Here is a 27,236-nt window from a genome sequence, read left to right as displayed (position 1 = left end):
ATTTGGTGCTGGTTTACATACACTGAAAATATTGTTCGAACTATTGATAACATATCGCCAGAGTATACGTTGTGTTAAACACCTGAGATTCAGTGGACTTCACCCGCAAGGAGAGATTTAAAGCTAACTAATAAAATAGAGAGTGTGCAACTTCATTTATTCGCATAGAAACGTGTCGAGAACTAGCGTTGAGCATGGCTACTAGGTGAGATCTTTTTGTATACCTGATGTATACACCGGAGTAGACTAGCAATAGAGGTAGTTGAAGCAGCCTCGTTGGTTGGGGCAAGGGATAGTATTGTGTTTTTTGTAGGAAGTGAATATACGACCTGTAATACCGAACATAGTATATATTTCTTAAGAGTGTCTAGTAGAAGACTATGCCGGTCTCCTTCTTTCTACTGAGAAGGAGTCCGGACATCACATAATATCATTTCGCACAAGAAACAGCTGCTCCCTAGTTGCACTTATCCTCTCAATAGCTAATGCAGCCATACGACTAAAGGAATGAAACAGCCAGCCTACACGGCATGACTTCCCTGACACCTACCCAGCAACAATCTGACAGATGGATTTCCCCTGTCTGTCAAATCCCACATTTCTATAGAATCATTCCATAGGATCGTATTGAACCGAATATCCCTAAATATAGACTCATTCCAAGATCTATCTCTCTACAATAGTCACAGCAACCGGGGCGCAACACAAAAGATACAACATAGATATATCCCCTTTGTATATTAGCCACCCCTGACTAGTTGAACGATCGACATACCAAGATCACCAGAGATACCACATACCTGATGCTGTGACAGTGACGTGAACTTGGTATTCTGCAGAAGAGAGAGAGATGTGGGGTGGGGTGACGCTTTCAGGAATGTGGCAAGCGTCGGGTTCGGCCAACGAGTGCTTGTTTTATATTTAGTAACGGCATGGTTGATTGAGTGATCTCAGACATATTATGTATGTTGTTTCAGTTCTATATACGATTAAGTGGACGTTGCTGTGGGGTTGTTTTGGGAGGTTTGGTTAGGGAGTGTGGTTTTATTTTTGATGCTGATTGATTGGTTTGATTGATAGTCCTGGGTGGCTTCGGTGGGTGACTTGGGAGAGGGTGTTGGGAGATGGTGTTATGGTTAGCTACTTATGTTTTCGGGGATATATATTTTGGTGTGATGTTTAAAGTGGGGAAGATAGTAGTGATAAAAAACATGTGATATGTATTAAAATCATGCATATGGGGCTAAAGTGGAATTCATGGCTGTCAGCTCAAGGATACATTTTGTCCACATACTATTGTAGTATATTTTCACAGCGATTGGGCGGTGGTTACCTCAGATACAAGCCAAAGGGGGTTATGGTAGTCCAGTTCGATTTCTTCATCCGCCACATACTACTACAGTACGATATGCCTAAACATACTGATAGTTTCCATAGCAAGAAAGAGCGGTCTTCTCTATCCAGAATATGGATAGGCCGCTGTCAAAGTATGGAATACGGAGGTGCCTAACCGTCCGTTGTGTTTCACCATTGGTGACAGATGGACCCTGCATTAGTTGACTAGCACATGACAGGTTGTTTCTGATGTCATGTGAAAGAGACACACCTCAGTTCGCCCGTAAGATCTTACAGTAGAACCAGCGGATGCGTGGACATTCTCATCACATGTGATGAGACCAACGGCTGACTGCTAGGTAGGCAGGTACGTTGTTGTCCTTTGCTGGTGCCAGCAGAGCTTTTGCTGTGTTTGGATGTTTTCCCGGGCTATCGGCTGTTTTCTCCACCATCAAATCAAGTCTCGGAAGTTACCACAAACAGATTGGCAAGATATTGCTTGGCGAACCAAAACGTCATTCCATTCCCTCGACGAAGATATGAAGAAGTTAAAATAGAAGCGTTGGCACGGATGGCTTCTCACAATAAGGCGAAAAGGGTCCTTCGTTCGGGAGAACAAAGTAGATAGTCTAGATAGTCGATAGATTGTCTTACCCCTCCCTACTGTAAGTGCTACTGCTAGCCTTGTGGTCCTTGGGGCACTGAGACCTTGTTGGTTTTCGCTTTCAGGGGGCCGCAAAGATGACCTAAAAAAAGAGTAGACAAAAGAGGGGAAGTGCAGGAAGACAAGAAAGAAAGAAATAAGAAAAAACCGATCTAGCTAGCAGTTAGTCTTTTTTGGCACAGGGGTGGGCAACGAATGATGAAGGGTTTGGTTGACAAAGAATGGGCCAAGTCAGGCACCGTCGACGCGTGATAGGCCAGATGGCCGGAATGGGGAAATTACCGGCGAACCTTAGCAACCACGCCAGCGACCATGCCAAGGCCGACTAGGCGTAAAGCGGAGTCTTGGGTCACGCTTGAGTGGAGGGCCAAAGACGAGTTTAGTCCCCTTTTGGTCGAGGACGAGTAAACAGCTGACTAGACTAACTACTAGTAGTACTGGTAGTAAACTCTGCCCCAGGCCAACTGTCCACCCACCCCTGCCTGCACTCGGTCTGGACTGCGCCTAAGCGCCCTTGCGCCTCGTTCCTGTCGTGCCGGCGCCCACCGGCCTGCTTCTCTCCCTGCCCTGCCCGGCACTCCTCTCCTCCTCCCTCCGTCGTCTCCTCTTTCTCACCCTTCCTGCGCTCGCTCTCTTTTCTGCCCTTTCTTTCCCTTTGTTCCTTTTCTTCCATTCTCCCAGGCGACAACCCCCATACCAACCCCTCCCCTCATTCTTCCTCCTTCCTCCACCCCCGTCACGTTCTCTTTCCCCTAAGCAGGTGTCGGCTTCACTCTTTCAGCTGCTCACCTTGCTGTCCGTTCGTTCGCTATTACCAACCTGGTCGATTTCCATCACCCCAGTTGAAGCCAACCTCCTCCACTCGCCTCGACTACTTGATCCTACCGACCTGATACATTCCCTCCTTTTGTCCAACGATCCCGTCTCCAACCGGTCCTTCCATACGAAAAAGAAAGAAAGCAGATCCGACAATCTGATTCTATCGCCATAAGACCCTTGTTGAGACACATTGTAAGTGACTGTCGACGACAGGCCGCTGTGCTGTGTGCCATATCCAGAATTGACCCGGGTGTCGGAGGAAATAGTACAACTTCAATTCTTGAAATAACTTCGCGTATACCGAAAAGCACGCGGTTACTATCCAAACTCTTTCATTCGGATTGCATCCGAAGACCTATCAAACATAAAAAAAAAAATCCAACCATCAAATCATGTTCAACCCTATTTCGAAGCTTGTTCGGCGCGGTGATTCTGAAAGCAACGATGGTCTCTCTCCCTACATGGTCGATCTTCTGATTTCCCTGCTGGTCCTCATTCTGCTCGGTCTCGCCCTGGTCGGTGCTCTTCTTGTCTTGCGCCGCAAGCGCCTGAACCGCGAACAATCCGAACTTCCTGTACACAACGGGCAATGCGTGCCCAACCACCGTCGATTCACCGTCTCTGCTTCGCCGAACGCCAAGACAGAGTCCGTTCTGGTTTATGACGAGAAACGCAGTCTCATTGAGAATTCGTCGAGTCCCCCGCCCAGTCCGGTTCCCGAAATTCGCATCACGTTCCCGGAGGAGGAGGACGAATCCGGCAAGCGCAAGTCGGGTCGAGTTGTGGTTGTGAGGATTACCGACGCAGGTGGAGTGGGCTTGGAGCCTTGCAACGAGGAGCTTCCGCCGTATCAGTCCAGCGATGCGGAGCGATTCCAGTCATTAGATATCGAGCGCATGGGTGGGCTCAAAGAAAAGGAAGCCACCAACAGATGGTCTTAGAAGGATCGAACTGCTGAACGACAAACCGTCATCTGCTCATTCTTCCCATCGACTGATACCCCTTCGAATGATCGACGCCGCCTGTTTGTCGTACCTGGACGAGATTCGAAAAGCATGACGATATCCCGGCGAAGATTTGCCTCGTTTCCATCTCCGTATTTAGACCGCTCTGCTTCATATTACCTTCGCGACTTGCACATACGCAAATACTCCGTCCTGTTCAGCCACCACGCTCGCCGTTTGACCCTGGGTTTCAGTATCGACCAAACTTCAAGCGCGTCAAGTTAAAAACTGACCCGATCAGTGCATACTGGCCCGACCTCTGTACAGCAAGGCTTGCTGGTTTTCCTTGATATTTTGTGCTTTATTCTCCTTGATAAGGCGTTCATTTCTTGTGCTTGGCCACTTTGGTTCTCTTCACCCTGCCACGTCACTAGGGTTGAAGAGACGTTACGCATTGGTTTGGTTGAAGTTTTCATTCTCCTTTGCATTCTTACTTGCTTCTTATCTTACCCTTCTCTTCTCCCACGCTCGCCCTCTACAAGTCTCGGGTTTGCGTTCAGGGGTGTCTTACAGCTGGATAATGTATGTACCTAGTCTGACTCTGCATTGGATGGCTGCCTCACGAGGTGTGAGCCCCAATGAATGCGTTTATTTGATAAATACATGAACTCTTGATCAGCGACTTGACGAATTTCAATTATATTGGACCGGTGTCTACCCGTCCACATGACATAAGCTCTGACCTAGGAGTGACATTTGATTCAGCCGTGCTTACAAGACAAGATGCACAATGAGAGCAACTTGCACAAAAACTGTTCGCACCATCAGTGGTCCTGGCAAACAAGGAGAGAACCCCTTTGTCTTCTAGCCAAATCTATTTGCCCTTGAGAGTGGCAAACAAAGCCTGAAAGGGTCTCTTGAAACATTCCACCAAAGAACAGGGTTAGCTAGCCGCGGGACTGGAATTAGGGCGGGAATTGAAGCTAAAAGTTAATTTATACCAAGTACTAACTTGGCTTATTTGTTTAGTCAAGAGAAAATAGATCATTAAATGTATTATCTGAGTCGACACTAGGTTTGTCTGTCCTGTTCCTTCAGCGGATACGAAAAGATCATATTCGTAGAGGTAACGATGTAGTGGGTTTCTCGTATGACAATACGATATGGCTTTGGAATTGAGTCATTGGTTATAACAATTGGATAGGATTCTGACTTGCAGGTTGTACAAAGTGATTGTATTGGATTCGATCCTGTTCGTTATCTCCCGGATGTATTGGGTTAGCACGTGGATTTACTAGTTATGTTGGGCTTAAAAGCTTATATAAGGTGGCTTAATGTTGATTAGCTATATAGTTCGTTGGTTGTTCTACTCTTCATCATACATACCACTTCACTTCAGCCAACCCAAGCTGTTGATAGCCAGAGACCCCAATATCCGTGGGAATATCATTGGCTATTGCCAGATAAGACAAGGAGCTTACCGAGCATTCTAACATTCGCCTCATTCACCATTTGAAGCCTCCGCCATGCGCGATAATCAGGCAGAGGAGAGCGCAGATAACAGCTATCCCATGGAAAGTACCTTATGATAGAAGTCGAAACAAGACGGATTCTACCATAATGATGTGCCATACAATGAAAGTGCATGCTTGTTCTTCCTTTGTCTCTTGCTATGGTAGGTGCAGATATTCTTTTCAATGGCGGTGATGTGGTATGCTCTCTTCGACATCGGAGATTGTTAGGAAGATAGCTTGAGCATTAATGGATAGAGAGGTACCTCCCTTGGTGTAGTGAAAGTCACAAGATACTGATGACTCTATGGTTTCAGGTACCTCGGGTTCGACCACCGCACAGAAATGTAGAGGATGGAGAGTCTGCTGAAGGCGAATTGGAGTTTGAGACATCATGCTTTGACTGAAAGAACAGAGAGGAAAGCCCTTCAATGACAGTCGCATTCACGAGATGCACGAGGTACAACGGCAAAGATGCTGGATACAATAGAGTGTGAGGACAAGTACCTCAACGGCCGTGTCCGTCTCGTTTGATTCGCAAGAGGTATCTTCTTCAAGACACCAGCAGGTCACAAGGTCATTACCAAGAGGTCTTGATCGGCTATACTCTGTGACCAGATGGATGAGACCGAGAAACGTATTCTCCAAGATCAACAGAAACAGCACTGATGATACAATCTTAACCTATAAAGATGCCCGTTACATCCACGGCATGATTGGAAAAGAAACTACCACTCAATCCCTCTCAATCCATCTCATCGCCTCTCATCCCATCTTGTCTCACTTCACTCTACTCCCTTGCACTATGGCTACTCCAGCTCTAGTTCCTGCCCCGGCTTTGCCACCGGATTTATCTTTCAGTGTCCCCAACCCTGCCAAATTTTCTGCATCCCCGAAGCAGGAGTTGAGACGATACGTGGCATGGCTGCTGAGGGAGTCCGAGGTACCTGCTTTTCTTTGGGGGCCTGAGGTAACGCGGATATACGGAAGCAATACCGATTTTGAAGTAAGTGTCCTAGAATATTCCCTACCCCTTCACCTTGTATAATCATTGTCAGCTGCTAACATTTCTTCTTCTTGCACAGTACAGCATGTGGGCAGTGAAAGATGAGGCCATGAAGAAGGCCGTGCAAGTGCTCAACGAGGCCGGATTACGACCCTGCAAAAAAGGCCGTCGTTGCGCGAAGCACAGGAGCCTTCCATTTCCCGACCAACATTACCACAAGGTCCTCAAACATTTTAATACCCATGTCAGTCACGGCGTTTATCTGTACCGGAAGTCCCGGTTTTTCCCACATTTTCCCGACCCGCCACTTGTCGACCCCAAGCCTGATGACCGATACTATATGCTCAGTTCAGACAAGCGGCTCCCAGACTGGAGCTATAGCTGTGTACAAGTACAACGCATGTCCAAGGATGGGTATCCCGTTATCATTCCTACCCCTGCCCGGTACCTAGAAGCCGTCTGCCTGCAGTCAGTCCGTCACTACGAAGTGCAGGATGGGAGTTACTTTTGGAACGAGGAGAGATGCGCCATGATACATATCTTGGAAGATCGTTTTACTGATACATTGAAACTGGATGACCTTGATGAGCCATGGCATGAATATGGCAAACTAAATATTGACCGCGGTTATGGTGATCGCGCAGGTGACTATGGTGGCCAGAAATACAGGCTCTTCCTCTATCTGGACATGAAGAAGAAAGGTCAACTTCCACCACCCGAGACAAAGGCAAGAGATAGATGGTTAAGACCAATCCCGGACCTTGTAAGGGAATGGGGCCTGCCCCTGGATTTACTAGACTGATGGTTACCTTGACGCACAAGTCCTTCTTTTTTCTTTTTTCTTTTTCTCAGTGATATTGACAGACGTGGCTTGCTTTGCCATTTATCGGGTACCTGTCGGTTTTTCTCTCCTCTACATCATTACGCTCATTACAACTATAATGATATATGGCTGCCTAGCACTATACAAACTGATCATAACTTCTTTTGCTACGGTAATATCACAGACGTGTAGTATCTTGTAAACCAAAAGCATTCTCCTTCAATTTAAAACCCCTTCACCAAGAGTAAGCCTGTAATAAATAGTACTAGGAGACGTAAAAGCAGTCTAGGGATACGTTAAGATAACAGTGTAGAAATCCACAAAACATTAATAAGAGACAAAGGAAACAAACAAATTAATTATGGGGCTAGGGAAATAGCAGAAATGTAAGGAAGGAAAATGAGAAAGGAGACCCGAAATAAAACAAAAAGGCAAGAAAATGAAAGAAGCTGAAGCCCCGAAACCGCATGAAAGAGAGCCCACTCAGACTTCAAAAGGCTGTATCCCATTCATCATAATCTGACCTGCTTGCTTTGAGGGAGGGTTTCACAAGCTGCAGCGATGCCCACTGACGATCCATGAGCCGGCGTCGGAATGATCGACCGGGGAACAGATTCATTAGCTCGATAACATCAGTGGCATCTCTTTTATTCTGCTCCGTTGACCGGTTCCCACAAGCTTGGGCTTTGAATATAATCAATTCGGTCAGAGGAATAACAGGGAGATCATCGGGATCTAAATTGCCGAGGAGTTGCAGATGTTTCGGAATCGTCGTGAACTATATAGTACAAAGTAAAAATGATCGCGAGACCATATGATCAGTACTATGTAACTTCAATTGCATCAAAAGAGCCTTGGGTTGCAAAAGGGGAAGATGTTCAGCCCTGAAACTCACATCATCGGTTGGCAGGATGCCAATTCGAATAGTGTCATATATCGTATGCCAGACCAACTGGTCTCGCTGCATTCCAAAATACCGCAGATTGGACAATACTTTCTTGAGTTTCGGTGCAAATTCCGGGGGGAAGATCGCAAGGTCGAAATTGTCCTATAGCTATTGATCAGCCTGGACGCTGTAGTAGTCATGGGCCGGATCGATAAATTCCTACTCTACAACTCTACATACCTTAACGGAACGCTTTCTGAAGTAGCAGCGCACTGCTGCACCCCCAACTATAACACATTGGGCCCGATCATACCCGGTGATAGCTTTGATCTCCGGACTATCTCTGAGGATTTGAAGGGATTCCTTGATTAATTGTAGCATGTCGTTATTTGCTACCATAATGCTATGGAGTACGAATCTGTTGTGATCGCGAAGAGTGGTGGAGCTGGGAAGAAGTGAACTGCGCGTATAGAGGAAGAAATCAGAGCTGTGTGATGAACAGAGAATAAGATAGTGAAGAAATCGCTGGATTTCTTCGTAGATTTATACATAACGATAGGCCCCTTCTCAAAATCTAACCCCATATGAAAAGGACCACATGGTGGTATAGTCGCTTTCGCAGTATCTGCGCCCAACTGTGGACCATCAAGAGGTGACTGAGTGTAAGCTGAACAGAAAACCTCAGAGCCATCCCCAAAGTCAATCACCAAACATTTCCAATGGGAGGATGATGAGGAGGAGCACTGTGGCGCGTTCATGTTGTTCTCGCTCAAGGAAGCTTCTAAGGCTGAAACTTGTTACCACTGGGGCCCAATCCCGTTACTGAAGTAGTCAGGCTCAAACTGTCATCCAGGTATGATGGACTCTAAACCATCGGATCTTGGTGAGACAGGATAATTTGGAAAATTAGCGGGCCCGCACATACAAGCTCAGGCCTGAAACAAGAATGACACAGCCAGCGCAGGCTAGGAAGGAAACTTTTCGTAGCGTCATTAGAGAGATAGAGAGGGAGAGAGCCCTAACATCAATAGGTCGCCATCCGGCGGTGATGAAAGCTTCATGCTTCTTTTTATTGTATAGGAGGCATAGATTTTACCTAACAGCCCAAGCAGATGAACATTGTAGGGATAGCCAAAGATACATTTTCTCTGTAAGAAGAATGCCCTCCGGTGTGCATGCAAGTAGTTCTGATGATATTGGCAAGTCAACTCTGAGTGACTGTCCTGTCACTGGGGAGTTCTGTGGCTATTGAAATAAGGTTAGCAGTTCGTATTTGCAGGTGCTATCCCGTTAATAGTAGATCATAACTTGAAGAATACTTTCGGGTCCGGCCAGCATGGGGCGTCCAGCCAACCTGTGGTATACTCACATTATCGCTAAAATTTAGCGGAGAGGGTCACATATGCCTGACTGGCGGGTGAGGAAAGGTGGGATGAAATCTAGACATTGAGACACATAATCGTCCGATCTCTGGAATCCGCAAAACTTCCCCTGCCGCCTATACCAGTCGGGAATGATCGATCGATCGCGTGGGCTTTTCGCAAGAGACCGTGTGGTTAAGCTGAGACCTTTTCAGGGCCAAGCCCCGACTCCCTCCCATCGACATCCGACCAAGTCTGGGGCCACCACTACGGAGTATTGACAATAGCCCTTTCGCTCTTTTCTTGACCAGCGCTACGTATGTGTTGGACTCTCTTAGATTGATAAGCTAATAACAGCCCGCATTTGTCTATTGTGATCGACAGCCTGCAAAGATCCAGAAAGCGCTTCCTCTTCCTCCCACTCCGGCCCGAGACAAGAACGCAATCTAGCTGACGCCACTTTGCTTACCCAGAGTCTCCGTATACAGTATTTATTCTGGGAAGGAAAGTGGCGTAAGCGCCTCACAGTGTGCTCTGTAGGTTCTAGAAGGAAGTCGAGAGGGATCACCATATTAAGCCCAAAAACTTAATGTAGTGTCAGGCCCCCTGCAGCTAGCTGCTCCTCATGTGTTGGACTTTTGATGCAGCATTTGGGAGAAATCTCCCAAGGCTAAATATATGGGACCCTGTACTGTAAGCCAAGTACCAACTAAATTCTTCACCGTTCCTGCTGCCTATGCGGCTTTTCTTGAAAACCTCTGAAGATTCAGATAGGTTTTAGATAGATCCAATCACACGCTTCCCTGTCCTGGTCCCTCTGATGTACAGGGATTCTGTCGGGTCCCAAGAAAAGGTTGGCTGCCACAATGTATCTCTGTCATGTCTTGCAACTTCCCCCTAGGTGATACGTATAACTGAATTTTATACTCATAGGATACTTCACACACTTCTACACAATTAGTGAGCACTCACTACTAACTACATGAGCACACCTCAGCTGTCACAAGGTATTATAGCCGATCTACCCTGCAAAACAATATTGTACAAAATAAGAACATAAGAAAATAAGAAAGAAAGCAAGAAAGAAAGAAAGAAAGAAACATTGATTCCCAGTCACTGCCCCTGACCTATACCGAAACCACACACATCTTCATCTTCTCCTAACTCAATCTATCAGACCCGCTTTTACGACTGGCAGAGTTATCCACTGTTTGATTCTGTACTCAGACTGAAATAGAACATGACTCAGGCCACTATCGTAATTACTGATCTAACCATCATGCTGTGGCGTTGATCGATTTAGGTTCGGCGGCCGATAGTTTGAACTAAGTAGTTATATGAGATCTATTATATACTACTTTGTCTTCCCGCGTACTTTTTGTGTTTATTCGCTCTCTGATTGGTCCATACGCTCACTGCCTTGGTCCTCCTGTAATAGCCTTTCTGCTCTATGTCAATGATCTTTTCCTGTTATATGTTTTTCCTATTATCCTTTACTCTTTATTTCATTGATATTCGCTCTTACTGTTCATTACTTGCTGTTTGTGATGTTTGTTACTAATATTAGATATTATATTTTCTTCTTGTTGTGTTGCCTGTTGTGGTTAAATTAATATTTCTTAATATAAATTTGATCAGTATTGTTACTGTTATATATAATCTGAAATTTGATTTAATTTAACAATTTGATGTCTTTTTAACTATATTATAATATTTTAATAATTTCATAACTTTTTAATTATATAATAGTATCTAGCTAATATCTTTTCTATCTTTATTATCTATTACATTCTTCTGCCTTTTTCTTTCTAATATCTGCTCTATTAATCCTTTTCCTGCATTAACTATCTCCCGCGCTGTTTATACTTAATATAGATATTATATTAGTTGTATTATATATACTTAACCAATTAGAGAAGAGCTAGCTAATAGAATATATTATAATATAGTCATGCAGAGTATATTTATTATAATTTATTTATTATTTTCTTCTTATCTATACTTTTTTTTATAACTGAGTTACTACTGCTAAGATTATTATTTTTTTTATTATTTTCTAATATATTATTCTTCTAGTTATTACTTTTCTAGATATTATCTGAAGTACTATTATCTGATATATCTTTTCTTTTATTATTATATTTTTTATGGTCTAGATATATTAGCTTATTCTTAATCTTATTCTATCAAATAATGGTTGGATTATTAAGATTATTTCTATTATATAATTTTTTTATTATCTTACTAACCAGGTGCTCCCGCACTTGGATTATATTAAATTTAATTATTTTATAATTATTTTTACTAATCTGATCTATTATTTTAGTAGTATTATTATATTATATCTAGTTTTATATACTTATTAATTAATTTTTATAATTTTTTTTCTAATAGTAACAGTACCAGAGTACTGTCTATATTTTAATAATTTTAATATCTTTAATATTATATTTAATTATATAAATAAGAAGAATCTTACATCCTCTACAGATAAATAAAAATAATATATTAAATATATTAATAATCTAGAAAGACTGATAATATAACTTAATATTTAAATCTTAATATATAATAATTATATGAGCAGGATAATAAAGAATAATAAATATATTATCTTACTAAAAAATAATATCTTTATATTTATATTTAATTTTTTTATATTATCAGTGATTACCTGCAGGCAGGAAATATTACTTTATAATATATGTTTTATTTGAAATAACTATTTATAATATATTTATTATTTTATCTTTTTATATTCTGCTGACCCACTCTATATATTTATTATTTTTTTTTCTCTATCTGTGTTATATTTTTTTTACTTTAATTATATATATTTCTCTTGCTATATCTATCTTTGATAATACTGTTAATTTCTTATTTCTCTTTTTTAGATAATTTAATAACTGCAGGATTTATTTATCTAGCTGTATATATATATTTATATATTATTTAAAATAGTTTTTATATACTGTATCTAGTATTTAAGATCTTTAATATATCTATAGAAAAGTTCAGCTGTATAAATATTATTTTATTTATTTTAATTTATATTTTTTTTATACTAATACTAGTCTTTATCTTAATTATATTTTTCTGCCTGTCCTCGCGTTTGTCTCTATATAGAATATTATATTTCTTAATCTTTGAATTACTTAATACTATTATTTTTTATACCAGTTAATACTGCTGTATTATATATAATCAGTCTGAGTAGACTTATCTATTATTCTATAACAATAATAAGCATTGCTTGATAATAATTATATATTTATATATATATTTATCTACTGCTGTGTTTTGCTATTTCTATGATCTTTATTTATAACTATATAATTTTATTTTCTGATTAATTAATTTTATATTATTTTATCTATTCTGCCGCTTTCATATCTCCTTTTTTAGTATATATTATGGTCTGTTAATATATTTCTAATTCTTTTAATATAATCTATATAGATTTATCTATCAGCTACTTATCTGCTCCTTACTTTTAGGACTTTAGGTCATTATTAATTATAACTTATTTTAATTAGTTAGGTCCTGTATTATATCCTATAAGAGGTCTATCTGTATATAGTATAATAACTCTTTTTTTCTACTTATTTTTATCTCTGAATCTTACTCTTTATCTTCTATCTATTCTATCTCTATTATTCAGAATGTCTTTATACTCTGGCTTAAATAATGGAAAATATCCTATTCTAGATAATAATAATCCTGATTTTATATAGATATTAACTATGCTAGAGAATATAATATAATAAATTAAGAATTCTTCTTCTTAGAATCTTTATCTACCTGAATATTAATTCAGGTATTATTATTTTAATTCAGACTTTATTTTTAAAATCAAAATTTTTTCTCTACTTAATATAAGCTCATGATTTCTTATAATATAGAAATAATAATTAAAATAATAAAAAAAAATTCTTCTATACAGTTTATATAATTATAAAAAAAGATTTTTATTAAATAGATTCCTACTCCAGCTGTCTTTTATATTTTATTTTTAAAATTATTTTTATTTTTTAGCTTAATTATATCTTCTTTTATATAGTAATATAGTATTCTAATTACTTTATTAATTATATTTATAATTATATCTAGCTCTATACCTGCAGCAGGTAATTTTATTTTATAATATTTAGATTTAATATAGTTCTATTCAGTCTTTCTACTATATTTAGATTTAGTCTTTTTAATCTTTTTAGTATATTTTAATTATTTAGATATATTTTTATCTTTAATAATCTGAGCTTTATCTCAGATATATAATTTTAATTCTTCCAGTATTTATATTGTTTCTTTAACTATAAATATTAATTTTTTTTAAAATACTTTTCTTAAATACTCACAGATTAATATTCCTAAAGATTATAATATGGATAATTCTTTTTTATCTGATTTAAATTTTTAATTTACTATATTAAATCTTGCTATAAATATTTCTCAGAAATCAGATAATAAAAGTAATATTATTTATAATAGTTATTAGATTTTATTTTATAAATATAATATCTTATAATAGGATCAGTATATTTTATTTATTATTTTATCTTTAAATTATAAGCTTAATTACTTTATTTATTATAGGCTTTGTATATAGAGTCAGATAGTAAATTATATAATTTTATTTAATTTTATATAATACTGATTATATACTTATTATTTAATTTCTTAATTTATATTAGTCAAAGATTTTATATGCTCAGGATTTTCTAATATAAAATTAGTTTATAACTTTTAGTAAGAGCTATTTAAATCTTACTTAGAAATATCTAGTATTTTGATATTAATTTAATTAATTATTGTTATTATTTTTTATTACTATGTATATATATAATACTGTAATTATTAATTTTTAATATATTAATTATAATATCTGATATTGCTTGCCAGTATATAGACTGTAAGATTAGATTAAATAAGGTAATTATAGTATATATTCTATTTTTAATATCATGTGTTTGGTGGAGTTTTATTTAAATAATTTAAATATTAATTTCTTCTACTTATTTTACTTACTTTAAATTTCTATCTGTATATAAATATGATTATATATATTATAATATAATTCTGGTGTTAACTGGCTTAGTATAATTATTAATTAATATAGACTGCTCTGTATTAAATAATTATAATTATATTAATTATAAAATATTTATCCTGACTAAATTTAAGTATAAGAACTACTATATCTGTTATTTTTTATTAGAGTATATTTTTATTTTTATATTTAAAATATTTTTATTTTTTTTATAGAGATTTTTTTTTAATACAGTTTAATACAGATATCTCTGGTATATATTCTCTAAATCTTTTAATCCAGTTTATTACTTATTTTATATTAATTATTATTATAGTATAATATTCTTTTCTAATATCTTTAACTATATAGCTTAATATATTTTTATTTTATTTTTCTGCTTTATCTGTATTAGAAATTATTAAAAAAGTAAGATTATTCTTCTGGATAATAAATCTTTTTATTATTATATTTATTATATATTATATATATTATACCAATAGATATAATAATATTTATTTAGATATTTAATATACTTAATATTCAGTATACTATACTATAAGTTAATATTTAAATATTTTATTTAATTTATCTTTTCTTTATATATATTAAAATTATAATATCTAACTAGAGCTTTATAATCATATTTAAAAATATTTAAATTACTGGTTTCTGTTAAATAATTTATTAATTAAAGTCTTTATAAATTTTCCTATTCTATTTACTATATATAATTTATTTATATTTTAATATTTATTATTATTAGACTAGATATTAGTTGAGTGTCCTGACTGCCGGGTATTATTTTAAAATATAAAGATAAAAAATTTTAGTAATTATAAAAAAACTTAGAAATTACAGATTCTATACTATCTTTCTAGTAATATTAATATAAATAATTTTATATCTATTCTAGAGCCTGCTTTTAATTCTTTATTACAGGTATTTTTTAGTAATAATAATAATAATAAAGTAGGTCAATAAATTTAGAAATTTTATTATAATATTTATAATATTAATAGCTCTTTAATATTTATCTTAATTAAAGATTATTAGTTAAATTATATTAATGCTTAGGAATAAATTTATATTTTTTAATTATAAAATTTTATATATTATATACAGGGTTCTTTAATAAATTATTAAGATTATTTTTTATTTTTTACTTAGCTTTATTTTTTTAATTCTATAAATATTTTTTACTATTATTTTAGATATTTATATATAATCAGGCGCATATATTCTATTTTAGAAATTCTTAATACTTTTATTCAGAAATATAACCCTTATTATATTATTTTATATTATACTAAAGAGATTCTTGACTAGAATATAAATCTTAGTTATTTATATTTAAATTTATATTTTTATTTTATTCAGAATTATAACTAAGATTATCTTTATAATTTATTTACTATTTAAATAAATAATAAAATTACTAGCTTTATTCTGGATATTCTACTAAAGTATAAGAAGTTAAATTATTATAATGTTTATTTATATTTATATAAAATATTCTAATATATTAATAATACTTTTCTCTGTGATTTTAAAGATATAGATATATATAATACTAGTTTATTAATTAATAAAACTGTTATTCCTGATCAGGATTCTTATAGATATTAAATTATATATATTTATTTTAAATATTTCTTATACTTATCTTTATATTATATTCTATTCTATACTACTAGTAGTAGAAATTATAATTATAATATATTATTATATAGTATTAATTTAACCAGTATATCTATATATATATTAAAATACTTATTTTACTAATTTTTTATTTCTCTGTCTAGATAACTTCTGGATTAATTATATAATATTAATTAAAAAATTTTATTAATAACATGTTTTTATATATTTAATATTTTTTAATATTTTATATTAAAATACAGTCTTTTCTAATAATATGTTATTAATATTTAGCTTTTATATAAAATATAGTATTTTTAGTTCTTTTAATATAACTAGTCAAAAATCTGTGTTGATTTTTATAATAATATTTATATTATTCTAGATACTAGTATTATATTTAATAAAATTAATCAAAGAATTCTACTAGTTAATTTTATTAAAGAATTTTATAATATATAAAAGTATTACCAGGACTCTATGATTATTATTTATTATTTTAGAAAATTTATTTTTTTTATTATTTTTACTACTAATTCTAGCTGGACTAAGATTACTAGTGAATTAATAAAAAATATAGATAAAAATCTTATATAAAGGTAGAATAATTAATTTAATTTAATTATACATGTTTTTAAACAGAAGAATAATATATTTTTAAAATTATTTAAAAATAGTATTTTTAGTAAGTATAAGACTTATATTCAGGTTTATATTTTATATATATATTTTAATTCATGAATATTAATTAATATTTATATTTTTTATATACAGGTTATTAAGTATTAGAAATATGATTTATTTTATTTATATTCTTTATTCTAGATTAATAGTTCTTAGGATAATCCTATATATATTAATAAATTTATTAATATTAAGATTCTTGATTCTGATAGTCCAGGAAGTCTTTATTTTTATAATATTATTATAAAATATATAATTTATTATCTCTATAATATTTAATATAATAATATTTTTTTATTATATTTTGTTAATCCAGACACTAGTAAATTTTAACTATATAAAAAAAAGTTTCTGAAGTCTTTTTATAAATTTATATAATTATACAGTGGTTATTATATTTAATATATAAAATATAATAATAATTAATAAACTATAGTCCAATATTCTAATTAATTTATTTATATTAATCTAGAAATTAATAATATATAAATTATATCTTATTCTCCTGCTCTTTGCTATATATTTAATAATTATATTAATATTAAGATTCATAAGAATCTTTCTACAGTTTATTATATTTATAAGTATATATATAAAAGATCTGATTATACTATTATTAAGTTTAATATTAATATTAATAAGATTAAGAAATATATTAGTGGATAATATATTAGCTTTATAAAGATTATCTAATATTTACTTAGTTATATAATCTATAAATATTTTTCTTCTGTAAATTCTTTAGTAGTTTATCTTTTTAATAAAAGAATAATAATATAGAAGAAGAATAAGATAATTAATAAAATATATTTATAAATTAATAATTAAAAATTATTTTTTAATATATTCTTTGAGTATAATACAGCTTATTTTATAAAAAGATTACTTTACTAGAAAATATCTAAATACTATATCTAGAATAGAAAGTAAATCTTTATATTTAATTTTATTTTTATTCTATAAATATTGTTAGTTTTAATCTTAATACTAATTAATTATATTAATAATAAAAAATAATAGATATAATAAAAAAATATATTTTAATAATCAGCTGTATATATTCTCTCTTTTTACTTTAAAAAATATATTATATTCAGTATTTATTAATAGCTGTTTATAGTCTTAAAGAATATAATAATCTATATATAATTAATAAGATTTTTTAATCTTCTTTTAAAGAGGCTTGTTATGTGTTAGAAATACTTATTAAAAATAATAAATAAAATTTTTATTTCTAAAAAGTATATAAATTTTAAACAGATACTATTTTATAATATATATTTTTATTTATTATAATATATAGAGAACTTAGTTATAAAAGAGCTTCTTTTATTTAAATATATTATATAGATATTTTATTACATGATCTGTTATACTATATTATTAATAATAAAATTCAGATTTTAATTAAATAATTAATAGAGAAGATTATATTAAATCTTTATTTTTTTTATATTATTATATACAGGCGGAGGAAAGATTATTTTAAAATTATAATTTTTTTAGATATTATTATAATTGGAATAGCTAGAAGAAGTTTAATAATTTTTTAATTATAGAAAAATTAAATTATAATTATAAAGTCCTGGTCCAGTCAGCTAATAAATAAAAAAAATAATTTAATAATTATCAAAAAAGTATTTATTAAACTATTCTTTAGAATTTTTAGATATCTGAGACTTGCCAGTTCTTTCTTAATAACTTTAATAAAATTAGAAAAATATTTATTTATTAGATTATCTGTAATTAACTTTGGTTATAGAATAAGATTATTTTTTATATTATTTTAACTAAGATTACTTCTATTCTGCTGTCTGGAGATTAAATAATTTATAAATATTTTAAAATTTTTATTTTTATTTACTTGAATTTTATCTATAGTATCTTATATAAATTTAATCTTAATAAATTACTATATTATATTAATTTATTTATCTAGAATAAGACTCTGATAACCTATATAAATATATTTAATATAATTAATTAAATATTATGGGATATCTGTGATGCTAGATATCTATTTAAAAAATTATTAATAATATTTAGTAATAATTTCTAATAAATTCTATTTATTATCTTCTTTAGTATAGAATAAGAGGTTATTAATACTGTTATATATAATATAATTATCTAGAAATCTATTAAATAATTTTATTTTATTAAAAATATATATCTATAGTATAATACTAATACTTAAATATATAAAAAAAATTTTTAATTATATTTTTATTAAATAGCTTAACATGCTAAATTAAATTAATATAAATAATTAGATTTTTTTTTAGTGGTAACTATATATAATTAATTAAATAATTTTAAAGACTGTATATACCTGAATATATATTTTAAATATTATAATTTAAAATATTTTATTAGATATATTATCTTGATTTTCTATAATAATATTATATAGAAGTTTAATAATTATTTTCTTAATTAATTACCCGGCGATATCATTACTATTTATAAAAATAATTTATATAATATTAATAATATTATATATTAAGAAATTACTAAAGAATTCATGTAATAGTTTAACAATAGTAGTTTGTTATTATTAATTTTATAATTAAAATCTAATATTTTATTAATATTTTTTTGTAATATAGTCCTGTTATAAAAATTATATAATAAATTCTAGATAATTTTTCTTTATATCAGGTAGTTATATTTAAAGATATAATTTAATAATAGAAATTTTAATAAATAAATTTATTTTCTATATAAAATTAATCTTGAGAACAGAAAGATTAATTTTCTATTTAAATTAATCTACTAACAGTTTCCAGTATAGCTTATTTTTATAATAATAATTAATAAAATTTAAAACCAGTTATTAGATTATATTAAAATAGATTTATAGATTCTAGTCTTTTTTTATAGCTAGCTGTATATAGCCCTTTTTTATATAATTAATATAAAATATTTATTAATATTACTTGATTTTAAAATAATTTATAATCCAGTATCAGAACAGCTCTATATTTAAAATATAATATTTCTAAATATTCTAAAATATATAATTCTTTTTTTTTAATTATTATTTTTATTTCCGTATTACTGTCTGCTTATTTTGAGTTATTATTAAATTAATTATTTTATTTACTTTTTTATTATATTATTTAATAATTAATAAATACAGATTATCTATTTTCTTACAGATTCTTTATTAGTCGCGTAGATAAATCTTGATATTTATACTATTATTTAAACTTTTTAGAATATCCTAGACTGTTATCTTAACTTTAACTATATTAGAATTATTTATTAAAAAGAAATATCTATTATAATAAACTTTTATAACTTTATATATATTATATTTTCTAAAAATATTTTTGTTAAAGTTACTGGCCATCTTTATATTAAATATAATAAATATAATAATTTAATTTTAAATTTAATTATTAATAATTTATATATTCTACCTGGTAATCTACAGGACTCTAATTATAAGATTATTAATATTAAATTAATTAATTCTTATATTATCTTTATTAATTTAATAATATATTATATTTATAATAGTTCAGAGTACTGTATATTTATTATTATAATATATATTTATTATAAATCTCTAGATAATATTATAATATTTCTAGATTTTAATCTCCACTATGCTTTTTTATTAAATATATATTAAATAAATATTTTTCTACCAGGATTAAATTATCTAGTTTATATAAATAGTTTAATTATTAGTCTCTTTAATAATACTTAATATTAATCTTTTTTAATTTATATATTTTAATTAAGCTTTCTATTACTAATAGCTTTTAAATTAATTCCTACTGCTGTTTCTAGCAGTATTATTTTTTTCTAATATATATATTTATACAGCTCACAGAATCTATATTAATTAATATTTTTAAATCCTGTACTAAATTTTACTACTGTAACTAATGTCTACTAATCCCAGTTAAATATATCTATATTAATAATAATTCTATTATATATCCTATTCCCGCACCTATTACTACTTCCAGTAATATTTTTTCTAGCTAGCTGAGCTCTGTTTCTGAGGATTTTTAAAATATTTTTAATAATATTATATTTCAGGCCAGTAAGAATCCTTCCTCTTAAAAAATTCTAGATAAATATATTATATAAAAATTAATATTTTCTTCTATTAATTATAAATTTAATAACAGTTATCTCAATTTAAGCTAAGAATTTATTATTAAAAATAAAAATATTACTTTATCTAAAAATAAGTTATCCTCTAAGTCTTTATCTGATAATACTAATAATAATTTATTTTTAAATAATATAATAATATTATCTGATTTTTTATTTACAGTATCTGCTGAAAATAAGAATACTTTAACTTAATATTTTATATTAAAATTAATATTAATTCTCTTTTCTATTCATATCCTGCCGGTGACAGTAAAGTCTGTAGATTCAGGAATAATTTCCAGTTAATCTTATATAATTTTGCTTCAGGCGCAGAACTTGAGAGGTAAGAAGAGAATATCAGAAACTACTAAGATATTTCTAGTATCTAAGATAAAAAAATATAAAAATACTAATATTGTTCCTGCAGAGACTATTTCTAAGAATAAAAAAAAAAAAAACAGCACTCTTAGCTCGCCAGTCATTTCTTGAATACTGTAGATAGCCTTAGTCAATTTAATATAATAAGATATTATGTATCTCATATCTCTTTCTATTACTGATATAGCCGCCACTACAGTAGCAGTAAGCAGGGATATAAGGCCCAGCTGCAGTACCATTTTTTGTGTGTGATATAGGTCTTTCGGAGAGAAGTAATAGTTGTATTTGCTTTCTTTCACGTCCCCTAGCTATATGAGTGTAGCAGTCGACCAGCTGGCTAGATCTGACCGAACGAACGACAAAGTTCGTCGGCCAACTGGCCAATTCGGTCTGACAAGTGTTCATATCGTAGGAATCTTTAAGGGAATTCACGTGATTGAATGATTACAAATCTAAAAGGGGGCGCTGCGCTCCGCGCAGCGCCTGTAGGCCCTTGTGGTGATATACCATGTAAACTACTGTATGTATAATAAACAAACTACTACTTACAGGGCGGGTGCGGGAAGTGGGGATCTACTATCAATCAAATATCAATGTATCTATCTACGATCTACTATGTAGTGTCATAAATGTCTTGGTATCTAGTTGTTTGAACTTTATTTGGCACTGCTCTCCTATCGCAGAGTGAAAGCAAAATGGTAATTCACTTCCAAGTGTCAGATGGTGTTAAGGACGGAATTGATCATTAATGAAGTAATAAGCTGTCTCAAATGGAGTTGAAAAACACTAATGTCATAACTACGTTTCTAGTCTACGCAGGTGACAATGGTGCGATATTACATCTGATTATTTATTTCATTTCCCAAGGTATGCCTGAGTGGACCAGGACAGGAAAACATCGCAATGAAAGAAACAGGAGGTAAAAAGAAAAGAAAGGCTTTCTGAGGACAGTGAACTTTTGTTTTGCGTGCTGCAGGGCAAAAGGGGTATTTACACAAGTCGCAAAGCATGGGTGTTAAGATGTACAGTCATCCGTCGTAGCAAAGGGGTCATAAGTGAGTCAATGAAAATCAGGTGAACTATTATTGTTTTGTTTTCGTTTTTCTTTTCTGGCCCCGGGCTTTCCATTCCCGATTTGGTCGAGCTAAACCAAGATAACGTGTGGCTTTCAACGACCCCAGCGCGAAAAGTCCAAGTTCTGCAGGATATTCGTGTCTGCAGCTGCGTTCCAATCGGTCGCAAAATCGGTCCGGACAGAGGTGTTGCGCGAGGGTACTTCTTCGGAGAATATGTTGGCTTTGGTGTTGCGGCGTTGACCGGGATAAGTCCCTTCGGCAGCCTCAGAACTTTGAGCCTGGTTTCCTAGCGCTCGCTCGCGAAGTCTCTTGATCTCACGCAGTCTGTTGCGCCACGATGAAATGTGCTCGCCTCCTTGGCTGTGCCAGACAAGCGAGAAAACAGACGCGTTGAGAGCGAGAATCCGAACGAACGGGGCCAGGTTCTTCCCGGAGATAAGCTTTGGCACCGCAGCAGGTGATATTTCTGGAAACCCAGGCTTGCTCATCACCTTCACTTGGTAAAACATGTTCTCAAAATCGGTTCGTCCCGACTCCGCGCTATTGGGATCATTGGTGAGACGGCACACAGGGTTGATAACAATGTTGACAAAGTTGAATTGAGAGGGTATCGTATTGAAGTTGAAAGGTGTATTCGACCGGTTGAACACGATGTTGACGAAATCATTTCCTATGTGGCGTTTCTTGTTGATGCAGGATGGATCGTTATCAAAGTTCGTAGGCATCATGGTCGGAACATGGTAGACAATCTCCGTAACCCGGTCACGCCATGCATAAGTGAATTGGCCATCAAAGTCCGCATGCAACCCTTGGGTATTGAATCGAGCACCCTGGAGCGGTACTTTAGTTCCGAGTTTTGACAGAAAGTATTCGTAGTCTGGGCTGCCGCTGGTATTCGACAGAATTTCTGCTTCAGTGGTCTGACCGTTGTCGATGTATATGACGCCAATCTTGTGTCCATCCACAATGTCATTGCGGTCAAAGGTGTTCAGTGCTCGGCGTGTGATGTCATCATCGGGAAGAGGAATTGGTTGCATCACCGTAGGTGTCGGGAAAGCCGTGGTTGTCAGCTGAAGCATGATATGGCTCGGAAGGACAGCAGTGCGCATGGTGTCAGAATGTAAGTGGGCATCTGGCGTGGGTGGGACTTGATGAGGAAGAACAGGTGCAGTTCGTTGCTGAAACATTGCGTAGGTTGTCCCTGACGCTTGCCTCTTGGTGACCTGAGTCAAGCCTGATACTCCAGCCGTCTCAACAGTCACGATGCTCATACCTACAATCCAAGACTTCTTCACTGCAGGTCCATCTTCAGGCGTGGGGGGAAAGGTCGGATAGGGTATAGTGTCGCCCAAATCCGAAAAGGCCGCTCTCTGCATCAAGTCGATGAAGACCTGGCTTGGCTCTTCGACTGTCTCTCTACCGTGTTCATCCCGATATATGAGTCTGCTAGTTATCCAATTCACGTGTTTGGCTCGATCCTGCAATTTCAATGAAAGAAACCAGAAGATCATGACATGATACGTAAGAGTATATATGTATCTTGACATCCCGTCCTGGAGTGAAGAATCAGACGACTCTGCGGGCGAAGCCATAGTATCTCGGACACCACTCCCAAGTCTTGTTGGAACCTGAACATTCCTGGTGGGCGACTCAGAAGCCTTGAATCGCTGCTCCCTGGAAGTCTGTAAGAATCGGATACAGATGCCGAAGACAGTGCGGATCTCTTCCTCGCGTAGGTTGATATAGACATCAGGAAGGCGTGCAAGAAGAGCCAAAAACTCCAAGATGTGCACAGCAAGATTGGACATTGTAATCACTTTGGACATCTTGTCAAGGATTCCGTTGAGTGACTTAGTTACCGAAAGGGGAATTTCATGGCAACAGACAGAGAGCGCATGTATGCATCCGCGAGACGTGCCACCCCAGGATCCAATGATACCCATCATGAATGCACGGACAAGCTCGTCTTCTTCGCTTTTGGCAAAGTGTTCATGATAGCTGACTAAAGAGCAGAGAAATTCGAATATGTAACCAGCCACGTCGGTCTTCTTTCCACCTGTTGACGGTGGAGGCTCACGAAACGTGTCATTTTTCACCTGATCGCAAAGGATACTGCGCAGTAATTTGATTTGGGGAACTGCGTTGCTGAAGAGATCTTTATTCTGAAGTTGGCTTGCAAGATGGGTGAGAACGTAGCTGTAGAGATCCCAGTTAGACTCCCGTTGCAGCAATGAGATGACGGTCTCAAGCCACATGTTCGCCTTCAATGCAACCTTTTGCGCAGGTTCAGATTCTATATGGTGACTCGTTTCTGGCGTGGCATAAGCGTAGACGAAAGGACTCGACTCATCCGGGGGTGCTTCAGGAAGGGCCTGCGGGGTAGCGAAGGTCCAAAGAGGAGGCGTCAGTCTTGAGGTCCGAATGGGAATGCTTGGATTACGTCCGGACGACCTAGAAAGCACCGATGGCTCCCGAGCCGAATGCCTTGCATGGGCTGCTGGTCGCCCTTGTTCGCTATCAACGATATGTTCACCGGCCGGGTCACCCTGTTGTTTTGAGCCTGCTTCAACATTTCGCCCGGAAACGTTCATCATGAAATCTTGTTCAGAGACGGAGGTCACGGTAATCGAGCCTGACGAATCGCATCGGAGTCGAAATAGTAGCTTCAGTGATGTCAAACGCGAGTCCACCGGCCGCTCTGAGCATTGAGCTATGTTCAGAAGTGCTTCATACACCAAAGCCGCCTTAGTCGCTGACATGTTTAGGGATCGGAGAAACATCCTGACAAGTCCAATAGTGCAAATATTGGCCAAGGAAAGCTCCATAACACTGCTAAAAGAACGGCGTTCCGAAGACAAAGTTGTCGAAGTCTCGGAGCCGATCATACCCTCTTTGTCCAGGTCTTTGCTCATGGGCGAGCTTAACACTGTCACCAAACGTTTAAAACTTTCGTTATCACTGACGAGCACAGAAGTGTCGACAAGAAAAGAGACCAACGACTCTAGAAATAAAATATCGTCCTCCTCAGCAAACCTTTCCAGCATGAGGTCAAGGAGTCCCTGTTCCTGGAAGAGAACCAGAGAATCGTATGTTGAGAAAGAATCCTTCACAGTATCCAAAGCCAAGATTCGAACGTCGGATGGTTTGCTGCGGGAGCGGATGAAGCATCGGATGAGACGTTGGTTCTGCTGTACCCAATCCGGGCTCTCCGGGGAGCAAAATCCTTCGGTGCGGATAGTGTTGAGAACGAGCTCAGCCTGGGGAGGCTCGATATGTCGACAGGCATTCATTAGGAAACGGGTGGCGTCTAGCCGCTGCTGATGATTTAAGCGATCCCAAAGCGCTTCCAAGGTAGATGCAATCTGAATGGTGCTTGCAAGGATGTTAGACCGTGTGTCATCTAACACGCTGCCGCGCGGCTGCGCATCAGGCATTGTGAAGGGGGATTCTTCGTGTTCGTCAACGGCCCTAAGAGAGCATGTATTCAATAAATTCACAAACTCGCTCCAGTCATTTTCCATGGCCGTGTGAACGTAGTCACCTTCCAAAACATTCAAACACAGCTCCAAGATATCTGCCTCCAACCGGCCATCGTCCTTCTTTACAACAACCTGGAGCGACTCTATCAGATGTCCGAACTGGAATCTGGGTATCCCATCTTGACCATACGCGCGCACAAGATCCATGAAAACATAAACCGCTCCCCGAACAACGTTGAGGTTACGAGAGTTTTCACCGCAGGACTCCCTTAGAAACGCATATAGGTTGTCCATCATCTCGGACTGCCTTCTAGACTTTGCTAGATTCCGCACAGCTCTCGACGTCGGACCGGACAACGATTTGACAGATGCATGAATGCTGCATAATACTTCAAGCATAGGAACGAAGCTTCCATCCGGAACGTCTGCATAGAGTATTACAGCATCAAAAACGCCCAGGGAGTTCTTGATGTCAGCGGCAACGCTTGTCTTCCGGCAAATCGTGAAAGTCTGATCTAACAACGTCTGTACCTCTTCGTCGCTTGGTGGCTTGCGTTGTAGTGTGATAAGATCGATCGCAAACTGTAGGAGGTCATCTAATACAGCGCCGTCGTATCCTAACCCATTTGTTTTGCCAACTTTGGTTTTCCTAGCTTTCAACCGCGCAGATGAGACCAATTCATATAATGGAAGCAAGCAAGACGATATCACAGGGAGAATGGACGAGGCTGCAAACTCTAATTTTCGGCCATGATCCGATAGAGCTATCAAGGACTGCACACGCGCGGGAACAACGTCATTGTCTGATGGTTTTGCTATTGAATCGAAGACGATGCGCCGCGCTGCGGGAGACAGGTCTTGCCGTGCGGCAACGGCTTCCAACAACATCGAACCGCTCCGTCGAGCTTCGGGTGAGCTTTCATGGTGGAAAAGATACGCCCCGGCTTCCCAAAGAGCAAGCGATTGTTCCGGAGTGAACCACTGGAGTGACTTTGATATTTGTTCCGCCTCTTCTACAGCGTGGCCTAGAGACTGCCTCTGAGCCAATGTTCGGACTGCCGTATCGAAATCCCGTGCACCAGAGGTGTCGGATGAACTGGATACGACGCTACCGCGATGCATTGAGTCAAATCCCAGTACAGTCCGACTGATCCTGCGTCCATCCGATGAATGCGATAAGGAATCACTGCTATCGTGGAGCGAGATTGGAGAAGGTGACTTTGGGCGGGAAATGCTTAGTGACTTGAGTACGTCGACAAAACTTGATGCTGCGTGCTTGGTATAGTACGGGGATTGAGCATCGTCAGAAGACATGCGTCCCAGCGGACGAGGGGGTGTGTATGGGGTTCTTCAGGGCAGAGGACTATTATATCTGTCCGATGACCGGTCAGCGACGGGATTGTGACTAGAGGCCACGGAAGGTCACCGGTCAGCTGGAACTGACCAGCTCTACATCGGCGATCCACTTTACGCAAAATCTCACA

At 35.1% G+C, this 27,236-nt stretch overlaps 4 protein-coding genes across 4 annotated transcripts; 2 read left to right on the top strand and 2 right to left on the bottom strand.

Annotated features, from left to right (window-relative positions):
* Positions 1 to 3,210: 3,210 nt before the first annotated feature.
* On the top strand, positions 3,211 to 3,759 carry AKAW2_60573A (uncharacterized protein; the record flags this gene model as incomplete). Its single annotated transcript, XM_041692714.1, has 1 exon — positions 3,211 to 3,759. One exon carries the CDS (start codon positions 3,211 to 3,213, stop codon positions 3,757 to 3,759), a length of 549 nt encoding a protein of 182 aa, XP_041546071.1.
* Positions 3,760 to 6,078: 2,319 nt separating this feature from the next.
* AKAW2_60572A (uncharacterized protein) lies at positions 6,079 to 7,081 on the top strand (the record flags this gene model as incomplete). The annotated part of the gene is made up of 2 exons (XM_041692713.1): positions 6,079 to 6,279; positions 6,359 to 7,081. The coding sequence occupies 2 exons, from the start codon at positions 6,079 to 6,081 to the stop codon at positions 7,079 to 7,081; spliced, it is 924 nt and encodes a 307-aa protein (XP_041546070.1).
* A 511-nt stretch (positions 7,082 to 7,592) lies between these two features.
* AKAW2_60571S (uncharacterized protein) lies at positions 7,593 to 8,069 on the bottom strand (the record flags this gene model as incomplete). Its single annotated transcript, XM_041692711.1, has 2 exons — positions 7,593 to 7,880; positions 7,998 to 8,069. The coding sequence occupies 2 exons, from the start codon at positions 8,067 to 8,069 to the stop codon at positions 7,593 to 7,595; spliced, it is 360 nt and encodes a 119-aa protein (XP_041546069.1).
* A 14,296-nt stretch (positions 8,070 to 22,365) lies between these two features.
* Positions 22,366 to 27,066, bottom strand: TSC2 (putative GTPase activating protein (Tsc2); the record flags this gene model as incomplete). Its single annotated transcript, XM_041692710.1, has 1 exon — positions 22,366 to 27,066. One exon carries the CDS (start codon positions 27,064 to 27,066, stop codon positions 22,366 to 22,368), a length of 4,701 nt encoding a protein of 1,566 aa, XP_041546068.1.
* Positions 27,067 to 27,236: the final 170 nt, after the last annotated feature.

The sequence above is a fragment of the Aspergillus luchuensis genome, chromosome 6 (assembly GCF_016861625.1).
Source record: "Aspergillus luchuensis IFO 4308 DNA, chromosome 6, nearly complete sequence".
Lineage (NCBI taxonomy): Eukaryota > Fungi > Ascomycota > Eurotiomycetes > Eurotiales > Aspergillaceae > Aspergillus > Aspergillus luchuensis.
Note: the sequence above shows the minus strand (reverse complement) of the source record. Positions and strands in the feature narration are given on the sequence as shown.